The sequence below is a fragment of the Pelophylax lessonae genome (assembly GCF_965119305.1).
Source record: "Pelophylax lessonae genome assembly, chromosome: 6".
Taxonomy (NCBI): Eukaryota; Metazoa; Chordata; class Amphibia; order Anura; family Ranidae; genus Pelophylax; species Pelophylax lessonae.
The window spans coordinates 108288898-108300902 of NC_138773.1; the positions used below are offsets into that span (position 1 = coordinate 108288898).

The following is a 12005-nucleotide window of genomic DNA, read 5'->3' on the forward strand; positions in this document are numbered from 1 at the left end:
AGAAAAAGGGTCCTGTACTACTTTGGGGCGACCTCGGAGCGACTTGCATAGACTTCCATTATGTGAAGTCCCTGCAAGTCGCTCCGAAGTCATGGTGCACGGGACTGACAAGTCGCCTCCCCAAGTCGTGCAGAGTCGTGTCGCCCCACTGTGAACCGACTCTAAGAGGTTAAACTTCCCTCCTCTGGCAGACAAAACGAAAAGATACATTGTAATCATTATGTTTACTTAAGGCTCCGTTCACATCTAGGCGTTTTGGGGCGTTTTTGGGGAGTTTTTCTGCTCTAGGATCAGCTCTCAAAACGCCCAACAAGACAAATCCTATTCATTTCAATGGCCCCTGTTCATATCTGAGCGTTTTGACGCTGTAAGCAAAACGCCCAACGCTCAAAGTACATGAGCTTCTTTTTGGGCAAATTACAGGCGTTTTCCATTGGTTTCTATTCAAACTAAAAACGCCTGCACAAAAAACGCCTGTAAATCGAGGTAAAAATCGCGGTAAAAAACGTGCGAAAACGCTACGCTCAGGTGTGAATGTAGCCTAACTGGGAGAGTTGAAAGGCATTTGCAGGAGGCTCTTTTTTTTTTTTTCTTTGACAGCTGTTCTCTGCTCCCTCACAAGCTATAAAGAGCAAAAGCGGATCGGCCCGTGGATCTGTTAATTTTACCGATCCCCCGATCCAGCTATTTTGCCCGCATCAGGGCCGATATCCGATACGAATATCGGATCGGTGCATCCCTATTTTTGTTCACCTTGGTATACTTACTTTGTATCAAATCATGAAATGGTCCAAAGGAGTAGAAAGTTGTTCAATTTAAAAAGTTTTAACAAGTCACGTTTGGAAGAAAAAAAAAAAAAAAGTTATAACCTCCACTTATAGAAAATACACATTAGCTTTTTCTACAAAAGCTAGTTCCAGCCAGCTCAGTAGATTTTCTAAAAGTGATGGACTTTGTTAAGCTCCTTTTCTAAGGTTGTACATTTTATGTTTGCCTGGTGACAGAATCTCCTAAGTTAGAAAAACTATTTTAATTTACCCAGCTGTGGCAAAAGTAACAAATGTATTTTTGCCTCTCTGTATAAACTGCAGGTCTAGAATTTTTGGTAATTCAGTGGACAAGTGTCCTTTTTCAAAGTATCTAAGGAACTAGCATTTTAGAAAGAAGCAGTAGCCCGTACATTTATCTATAAAAAGGTTTCCAGTAAAGTAAACTGGTCACAAACCCGAGCAACTAAGAACCTAAAATAAGTTCTCCTTTACTAGGCTGAATGATGCTCAGAGGTGTCACAAATATTCTTTTCCTCTTGTGTTGTGTGGATCCTAAATGGTGCAGAGAGCAGCGCCACATAGTACCACTCAATGCAGCAATCTCAGGTTAGTCCAGGGCAGGGGGTCAGACCCTTGGTGACCTGGGCTCACAGGATATGGGTTGAATGAAGACGGTCTTAAAATCATTTAACCCAGAAGAGAACCAGCACTAGATTGGTATGTAAGTGAGTCTGTAGGTGACGGCTCCAGAGAGGAGGCGAGTACTGCAACCAGATTTTTTTTATTTTGAACTTATGCAGGCAAGTAGAATTTTTATAATTTTTGCCCTAGCTGGACTTGGGCTTTAGGAAAAGGTTACTTTCAGCAAAAAAACTGCATTTGAAGACCACGGCAGTTTCCAGAGACATAGGCAACTAAAATAATATGCATATCTCAACTTTTCCCATAAAATTTGGAATTGGTTCAAGCTCTCCTACCTTGCAAGCTCCCTACTGGTCCTCATATGAATAGTGGCCTCCTTCACCAGGTAGGTTTAAGTAGACCTTGCCCATACATTCCTGGAAGTGCCAGGTAGTGTTGGCAGTTGCAGAGCAGTATAGAGCTGTGTGGAAGAACAGGTAAGTAGATGTGGGGGGGGGGGGGGGGGGGAGAGACCTTTTCTTTTTTAAAAGAAAAAGGTATGGGGTATAAAAAAAAAAAAAAAAAAAAAAAACACGTACTCACCTAGGTGCATGAAGCACCAATCTGATGCTGCTTCTGTCCCTCGCCGCTTCTGCACTGAGAACTCAAAGAGAGATCAATCACTGCTGATCGCTCAGTTCTCCCCTCTGATCAGAGCAGAGAGCCATGACTCTCAGCCATTGGCTCTCTGCTCTGCCCCTCCAGTGTTTACTGGAGCGCTGGGCTGGGGAAGGTAAGGAGCAGCTGGCTCAGTCTCCCACCGGGGCAACGGAGAGGCTGAGCCAGCTGCTGGTCCAAGCATCTGGGTGGATTGTGACGTCAGAACTGCACTCCTGTGATCCATTAGAAAAGTAGTGCCAAAAAAGCTTTGGCCTGACTTCTCCTAAAGAAACTGCCATTTTTCTTGCATGGATAAGATGCCTCTTTAGGAGGTGAGAAAGGGCTGGATCAAGCTGCACTTTATAGGCAATGTTGAGCTTTACAAGCTGTCATTATTAAACAGGATTTCTAAAACACCAACAGTTTCAGAAGTGCTGCCTAAATCTGTGGATCTACTGAACATTTTGACATGTGATGAAGGTAACATTTGTTTATGCCTTTTTGCTATAAAAAAAAAAAAAAGTTTAAATTGTCCAGATTAAAAATTATTCTTTTTTAGCCTAAAAAGCCATAAATGAGTAACCTTATGACTGGGTCCATATATGAAAAAATATGGATTCAATCTGTGATGTAGCTTTGTGTCATTCCAAAATCTCTTCTAAGAAGAAATGTCAGACAAGTTAAAACACGCTACAAATTCCAGTACAATGTATGGCTTGGAGGTATTCGGAGATGCATAAAGATCAACTATATCAGTAGTTCACATAAACGTGTAGAATGTGAATGTACACAATTATTACCGGAAGGTTTAATCTGTAAGTCATCCAAATCAATCTAAATCAAAGGGGTGCTTTTAACATTTTAACATGCAGCTTTCAGGATTTGATCCATCTTCCATTATAGACTATAAGCATTGCCGCGGCAACTGCCTTTATTGGCAGACATCTTATAACACCCAATGATTGAGACACTAAACGGAAGGGCGACTAAAGCCCCGTACACACGAGTCGAAATTCGGCCGGGAATTTTCGTCCGACGACCGACCTGCCGGTTTTCGGCTTGTTAATATGATGCTTCCGACAACCAACTCCGACTTTTCGGCCGAAAAAAATCTGGTGTGCAGGCTATAAAATTTTTGTCCTCCGTCAAAACACGGCCGATTTTCATGCAGTCAGTACAGATTTCGACAGGGAAAAATCTTATGAGCAAGACTGGGCATGCTCAGAGAAGAAAGAACACAAAGAAAGCAAACCAACACATGACATCACTTCTGAAGTAGAATTTTGTCGTGCGGGAAAATTCGTGTGCAGTCTAGGCACATTCCAACCAACAAAACACCACTCTGGACAAAAGATGGACGACCGGTCAGCGGAAATTCGTTGCGTGTGTACTAGGCTTTATTGTCCTGACCAGTATCTGACAGACCACACTCTGCAACATGGCTGGGCTCTTTACGGATCTATGACCGAGATGTTCCTTTTGTCCCTTTGGAGCTACAGCAATTCTCACATTAAAAGTATTTTTACAGTTGATGGATATAATATTCCCTGAGGAAGCAGACCAACTCTGCGAAACGCTTTGGAATCAATATCCAGAATTGTTAACTCTACATATACTATTAACTGTGTTCTGCATTATATGCACATGGTGACATTTTTAAACTTCTGTGGTCATTTTGGCCTGATATTTGTTTTTTACTCATTTGGAATAACGCTTTACTTGATTTTACTATATGAATTTCACTTTGTGGCCTCCTTGACATTTTTCATCCTATAAAGGTCCTATATTATATTATATTATATATTATACACATTTTATTTTTATTTATGGGAGGCTTCATGTCCCAAGATTATCCTTTCCTTTCCCTAGGATCAAAACTCCAGTGCTCCTTCCAATCCAAGCTCAGGTGACGGTTTAAGAGTCCATCTACACTCTGTTCAAAGCAAACAAGTAGCACCACACCAATGATGTCACTGGTCAACAAAGAACTTCATGAAAACAAATCATGAACATGCTGCCTTCCCCACCTATAGACTGCCCATTTTTTTATGCTTTTCACCCTTACAAACTTTGAGAAGTACAGTCAGCGCTCTCGGCTGACGTCACAGAGTCGTTCCAGGATCGGGCGTTATCACGACCATGGAGTCAGGATCTGCCCACATGCCTGGACTGGCACCCGGCTCAGCCTCTCAGCAAGCTACCCAAGAGCCTGAGCCAACCACCCCTGCACTCTCCACAGCCTACGCTCCAGTGAGCATGGAGGGGGCAGAGCAGAGAGCGGCTGATGGACAGTCAGCAGCTTTTTGGTCAGGGAACTGTGAGAACCGAGGGATCAGCGGTGTTCGATCGCTCAGTTCTCAGTGTTAGAGGTGCTGGGGGACAGATGCAGCATCGGATTGATGCTGCATCCACCTAGGTAAGCATTAATCAAAAAAAAAACAAAAACCCATACATCTTATTTAAGCCTGGTACACACGATTAGTCTTTTTTCCTTCAACCGAGCAGGCTAAATGAAACAAAACCGGAAGCTCAGTAGGAGCTGCTGTACTAGCTATGCAATGTTAGTACAGCGATCTCCCCCGCTGAGCTATTGTGTTCTGACAGGGGGACGACCCTCCCACCAGAACACACCGGTCAGCACTCTCAAATGGCCGGCTTCTGTACACATGGGCTGAATATCGGCCAGTTTCTATAGAACCAGCCGATGCCACCAGCTATTCGGGCCTGTGTGTGCAGCACATAAATATCTACAACTAAAGCTTAGTACACACAGTATTTATTTTTTTGTTAAACCCAGCGAACTGAAGAAAAAAAAAAAAACACAACTGAGGAGCTGTACTAATTACGCAATGTTGGTACAGCGATCTCCATGCTGAGCTATGGTGATCTGACAGCCACCGACAACAGTATGCCTGTTTGGCCAGAAAGGCTGCTGCACACATGAGCCGATTTCTGTTGAACCAGCAGATACCTGTATCAGGCTTAAGCCCATAATGGGTGAAACGCATCAGTTGTGGGTGGTCTGTAGGTGGAGAAGGCAGCATGTTCATGCTTTTTTTTGTCTAAATAAAGATTTGTTGGTCAGTGATGTCAAAGTATGTCTACTTGTTTGCTTTAGACCATACAGAATGTCACCTGCAGATACGCATTGACCCAGCAGTGCCAATTGCCCTACATTGTGAAAACAGCAGAATATAAAGCCCAAAATCGCAAAAAAAAAAATGGAGTAGAAACAAGTTAATTAAAACTGCTTACCTTGCATGCTGACATAGACAATCGATGAAACTGAGCAGATTATTGCAGCCAACATAACAATAAGTACAATCAAGTAACTGCGCAGTACAGGTCCCCCGACGCAGTCAAAGTTCCCTTTATGGACAGAATAGAGCACCACTATCCCAATCCACCTGAAAAACATTTCATCTTTTATATAACCAGGCAATGATGTACACAACCTTTATTAACATGAATTATTTAGCCAAGAATCTTCATTTAAATAACAATTATACAGGTTTATGATCAACTGTCCAAAAGGGGCACAGAAAGAGCAATGTAAGATAGCACCATGCAAACAGCTCTGCTGAATTTAACTACAATTTACTAAGGCTTTGATCTGACAAATACCTTAAAAAGCAAAAAAAATAAAAATAAAAAAATATTTGGTATTTGATCACCTCTGCGGTTTTTATTTTTTGCACTATAAGTGCCAGTTCACATTCTTGCGGCTGCGGCGATCGCATGTAATATCGGAGCGCACTGCTCCTTCATTACATGCGATCGGCTGTGCGGTGCAAATTCAGCCATACACTTTGTATGGCTAAATTTGCACTGCACCCGCACCAAAGTCGCACAGGACCCTTTTTTTCAGCTACATCAGGATCGGATCGCACAGTGGTTCACACTTGTGCGATCCGATCCTGTGCGAACTGTAAAGAATGCACTGCGATATGCGATCAAACTGGGGGTGTCGTTACTATTTCATTGACACCCCCAGCGTATCGCATATGGCAGTGTGAACTGCCAGGGGTGCGTTTGCGATGCGGGAACAGGCTGCGAATTCGTAGCCTTCCTGCATCGCACAAGTGTGAACCAGCACTAAACAAAAAAAAGAGAGACACTTCTGAAAAACAAAAACAAAACAATATTCTTTTTAACTTTCTGCTATAAGGCTCAGTTCAAATTTTTGTGATGCGGGAAGGCTGCGAATATGCAGCGTGATCCCGCATCGCATCCGCACATCTGGCAGTTCACACTGCCATATGCGATACGCAGGGGGTGTCAATTAAATGTTAACGACACCCCCAGTTTGATCGCATATGGCAGTGCGATCTGCAAGTTCGCACAGAATCGGATCGCACAAGTGTGAACCACTGTGCGATCCGATTCTGATGCGGCTCAAAAAATGCCTCATGTGCGAGTTTGCTGCGGATGCGCTGCGAATTCAGCCATACAAAGTGTATGGCTGAACTCGCATCCGCACAGGAGATCGCATGTAATGAAGGAGCAGTGCGCTCCGAATTACATGCGATCAGCGCGTCCGCACTAGTGTGAACCGGCACTTAAACACAGCAATAAAAAAAATTAAGAAATCAAATTTTTTCATCAATTTAGGCCAATATGTATTCTGCCACATAATTTTGGTAAAAAAAATCCCAATAAGTGTATATTAATTGGTTTGCGCAAAAGTTATTGCATCTACAAAACTAGGGGATAGATTTGTCATTTTTTATTTTTTTACTAGAATTGGCAGCGATCAGCGATTTTTAGCAGGACTGCGACTTTGTGGCACACAGATGGGGCACTTGACACTTTTGGGGGTACCAGTGACATTACTACAGTAATCAGTACTAAAAATATGCACTGTTACTGTATTGACACTGGCAAGAAAGGGGTAACACCAATGGCGATCAAAGGGTAAATGTGTGCCTAGGGGATGCTTTCTAACTGTGTGGGGGATGTACTTACTAGATGAACATAGAGATCTGTGTTCCTGAATAGCAGAAACACAGAATCCCTGTGCTCATCCCTGACAGAACGGCAGTCTGCCTTGTTTACATAGGCAGACCGCCGTTCTGTCTCTATGGGGAGCAATCGCAGGTGGCCAGCGGACTTTGTGTCTGCCAGACCCAATCATTGGCTCTCTCTCTGGCCAATCAGCACACGCCTCCACTGGCTATTACACGCATCAATGTCCAGGTACGTCGTTTTGCGTCATAGAGCCAACCTGCCGCAGGAAAAATGTGACGGATGGTCAACAAGTGGTTAACATACAAGTAAAGGAAAAGCTTTTTTTTTTTTATTAGAACCCCTGTCAGTTTTTATTGCTGTCCGTTTCCCCATTGGGGAGATTCACCCTCTCTATTTGTCCGGTTTACCATTATCATTGAAAGTAAAAGAAAATCCTACATTTTGGGTTGTCCCCAGAAAAGTAATAGAGGGGAAATCTTCCCATGGGGACACTAGTTCTAGTGACTGGGGGGTCCACAAGGAATTTCCTTAATTTTCAGGGATTTTCTCTCACTTTCTGTTTGGCTATGGAACAGGAAGTGAAGGCAAATCTCCACAATGGGACACAGATGGTGAAAAAAAATCTAACAGGGGTTATATAACCCTCCCTTGCTCTATCCACAATCAAAAAAAAAGTCTTTGCCTATAGTTCTACTTGAAAACCTGGGACTCACCTTACATTGGGTGCACCCCCAGCATCACAGGAACAAGTGCTCCTATTCTTTGAAAACCCATGCATGCACAGTGTGCCCTCTCGCCATCTTGAAGCAGTGCTGAGCTCAGCTGCTACAATGACTGTGTATGCAAGAGTCTTCAATAAGAGCTGCAATGCCAGGGCATGCCCAACATATGGCGCATCTAAGGAAGGGGCTGATCCCCTACAATGGAAGTTTTTTTGGCCAGCTTGTGGGGAAGCTGCCATTGGTCTACAGGTATAGCAATTAAAACGAGCACTCATTTTGAAACCTGCATAGTGAACTTACTGAGGCCCCGTGACTGCAAGATCCATTTATTTACAAAGATTTACCTTTGAACCTTTAGGCCCCTCTGACAATGCAGATTTTGCTGGACACCTTACTCAGGTGGATTATCAGTGGATCAGCAATGCAATTTAGCTTCCTATATTCACTAAACTGAGAAGCATGGTGTTGTGAGATCTTTCCGGTAAGTCTGAGTCATTTTGTTTTTGGTAAGGCATTTCACAATGGTTGGTCAATTGCAACAATTAACTTTTCGCAATGAATGGAAAAATATTATTTAAAATTTGTAAGACTTGATCAATATAGACTGATCAACATAAATCTAAACATTGTCCCTCCGTGCTTACGCAGAGCGGCGATCGGTGCTGCAGCGTGTCACTCTGACACACCGCAACTCTGACGTAGGCTCTTTACCATGTGACCAGCTGTGTCCAATCACAGCTGGCCATATAGTAAATAGGAAGAGCCTTTGATTGGCTTTCCTCAGTTCGTGCCTGACGAGCACGAGTAGAGGAGAGCCGATCTGCGGCTCTCCTGACGGGGGGGGGGGGGTCTGTGCTGGTAATCAGAGCATTGATTACCAGTGCAGACCCTTGGGGGGGAGGGGGTGCCACTAGAGCCATCAGGGATGCCCACCCATGGCCACCAGGGATGGCAATCAGGGCTCAGGGAGCCCGCCAGTGCCCTCCCCATCAGTGCTGCCCACCATTGCCATCTATCAGTGCCGCCCACCAGTGCCCATCATTGCCATCTATCAGTGCCGCCCACCAGTGCCCATCATTGCCATCCATCAGTGCCGCCCACCAGTGCCCATCATTGCCACCTATCAGTGCCGCCCACCAGTGCCCATCATTGCCACCTATCAGTGCCGCCCACCATTGCCCATCATTGCCACCTATCAGTGCTGTCCACCAGTGCCCATAATTGCCATCTATCAGTGCCGCCCATCATTGCCATCTATCAGTGCTGAACACCAGTGCCCATTATTGCCCACCAGTGCTGCCCAATGCTGCATATCAGTGCTACCTATCAGTGCCTTCTAATCAGTGCAGGAAAAAAACGTATCTATTTACAACATTTTATAACAAACAAAAAAAACTTTTTTTTCTTCAAACTTTTTGGTCTTTTTTATTTCTGTAGCAAAAAAGAAAAAACCATGCAGTGGATCAAATACCACCAAAACAAAGCTCTATTTGTGGGGGGGGGGGGGGGGGGGGGGAATTACATAAATTTGGTTTTGGTACAGTGTTGCATGACCACGCAATTGTCATTTAAAATGCAACAGCGCTAAAAGCTGAAAGTTGGCCTGGGCAGGAAGGGGGTGAAATTGCCCGGTGTTCCGTGAGAAAAACCTACCCTCGTCACTTCCGGTTCACGGCAGTGTGTGTAACGCGGCACTTACATTAAAACAGCTGTGCTGCAATAGGAGTCATCTCCGCTCCTATCCCTGTCACTTCCCTGATCTCGGCTAGTAAATATAAAAGCGGCGGCGGGTGTATGAAAAGATAAATCACGGAGCCGCCAGCCGCTTTTATATTTACTAGCCGAGATCAGGGAAGTGACAGGGATAGGAGCGGAGATGACTCATAGTGCAGCACAGCTATTTTATGTAACTGCCGCGTGGGTAGGTTTTTTTCACGGTACACTGTGATCATTTCATACTAGTGCGCATGCGCACTAGTCAGCTCCTCAGCTGTTTCATTAGGTATCCGGGGCTGTGAGCATGCGCACTGCTGCGCTGCTCAGCTGTTCCTGGTCGGAAGTGACGAGGGTAGGTTTTTCTCACGGGGTAGGTAATTCTCACGGAACACCGGTATTGAAGTGGTTAATGATAGTTTTTTTTCCAAAAAAATTGTGCTTGAAAAAACCACTGCGCAATTACCACGTGACATAAAATATTGCAACACACACCATTTTATTCTATAGAATTTCTGCTAAAAAAAAAAAAAACACAAATATATATATATGGAGCAATCACCCATCTGATTACTACAACCATGGCATGTAAATTATTATGTATCATTTTTTGCTATGTCTTATGTGTCGACTTTTAATATATTATGAATAAACATTGTTATTTTTATATTTTGCTTCCTTCTGCTTACCTACATACTGGTGACAACTATTCCACTATAGTCCCACCCCCCCTCCTTTAGTCAGTGGATTCTGGGACCACTGAATTGGAACATTTTTCTATTTCCTATTATGATTTAGGGATGAGGACTTTTTGTCAGGGCATGGGTTACGTCCATTTTTTCATAATATATATATATATATTTTTTTTTTTTTTTTTTTTTTATTAATGTTTGGGGGTTCTTAGTAATTTTCTAGCAAAAAACAAGTCGATTTTTACAAGTAGGAGCGAAGTGTCTAAGGAAGGAAGGAAGGAAGGAAGGAAGGAGGTGTATAAGTATAACTAAAGGCAAAACGTTTTATTTTATTTTAGTTTTGGATAGAATGCAGAGGGATTAGAAAGCTTGTCAGTTTTTATTGCTGTTGGAGCCCTTGTGATTTGTCCCATTCACCATTATATCTGAAAGTGAAAGTAAAAGAAAATCCTACATTTTGGGTTGTCCCTGGAAAGTAATAGATGAGAAATCCTCCAATGGGGACATGATGATCGGGGGTCTCCAAGAAATTCCCTTAATTTGCAGGCATTTCCTCTCACTTCCTGTTTGGCGTTGGGACAGGATGTGAAGGGAAATCTCTGCAATGGGACACAGATGGCGAAATAAAAATAAAAATGTTGCCTTTAGTCATACTTTAAAGGGATTTGGAACGTCTGGCGCAACAACACATTAAACTTGGGTAATGTCGCGGTCAGTATGGCGCACAGAAAACGCGCCGATATTTACAATACAAAAAAAAAAGAAGAGGGATTTCCTTAGTGAGCCCCTCATTTTACTCCCAGACCCCCTGCATTTCCTAATACTGGCCTAAGTCATACCCATAGAAGGCTCTACTATGGAGTGCAGTAACCATGGAAACCAACTGCAGAGATTCTGCCGCATAGCTGCATTGAAGTGTGCCCAGCCAGGACTGTGGAACTACAAGTCCCAGGCACCTTGTCACATAAAGCTCATAGGGGGACACCCCAGTACAGGTGCCGGTGTCATCACTCACCAGATGAACCTGACCAGCAGTTCAAAGGCTCCCGGGAAGACCAGGTCATCACTGGCTATGACCCAGCGGCGGCCAAACATCATAAGCCCCGGCATCCTCCCTCCTGTCCGGGCTCCACCAGCCTGGTGACAAGCCGCCGCCCGGAGCCCACAACAATCTCAAGCCCGTCACTGCACAAGCCGAAGGACCTTCGTGACGTCAGGAGCATGTGACCCCCGGGTGGGCGGGGCTGTGTGTGTTCACACAGTAGGGTGGGAGGGGCTCCAAAGTCTGCTTTGACAGCTCATGCTTTGTATTTGTAGGTTGTGTCTTAGCAGTGTCAGAGTGAAACCATAGAATGCTTTACAGCAGGGACATGCAAACTGTGACCCTCCAGCTGTTGCAAAACTACAATTAACATCATGCCTCTGCCTCTGAGTGTTATGTTTGTGGCTGTCAGAGTCTTGCTATGCCTCATGGGAATTGTAGTTCTGCAACATCTGGAGGGCCACAGTTTGCGTATCTCTGCTTTACAGCTTTTCTTTGTGTTGAAGCCTTACAAATCCTCTCCAATGAGCACAGGATCACTTTCCAGGTCCCGATGACAATCATTACCAATGTGATTTGTTAATACTGGTATTCTAATGGTAAATGGCCTAGGTGTGCGCAGCCTATTGCATTATGGGGTGTGCACCCCAAAGCTCAAACACACATGCCTTTTTCTGCAGCCTCAGTGAATGAATAGGAAGTGATCTGTGCTGAATGGCCTTCGTGTTCATTCATAAACCGAAGCATAGTAAAAAAAAACAGTTTACTATGGTTCGCTTATGACAGAGCATAGTAAATGAGTGTGCTCACTGTGTTC

At 44.0% G+C, this 12005-nt stretch overlaps 1 protein-coding gene across 1 annotated transcript in view; it reads right to left on the reverse strand.

The window, feature by feature from the left end:
- The window catches only part of DAGLB (diacylglycerol lipase beta), a 74047-nt gene extending 62754 nt beyond the window's left edge, over positions 1-11293 (reverse strand). The window contains exons 1-2 of the mRNA XM_082260655.1: positions 11162-11293; positions 5307-5458 (exon numbers count right to left, since the gene is read on the reverse strand). Coding sequence (XP_082116781.1) covers positions 5307-5458; positions 11162-11256 — 247 coding nt within the window. The 5' untranslated portion in view covers positions 11257-11293. The remainder of the gene's footprint in view (positions 1-5306; positions 5459-11161) is intronic.
- Between the last annotated feature and the right edge of the window lie 712 nt (positions 11294-12005).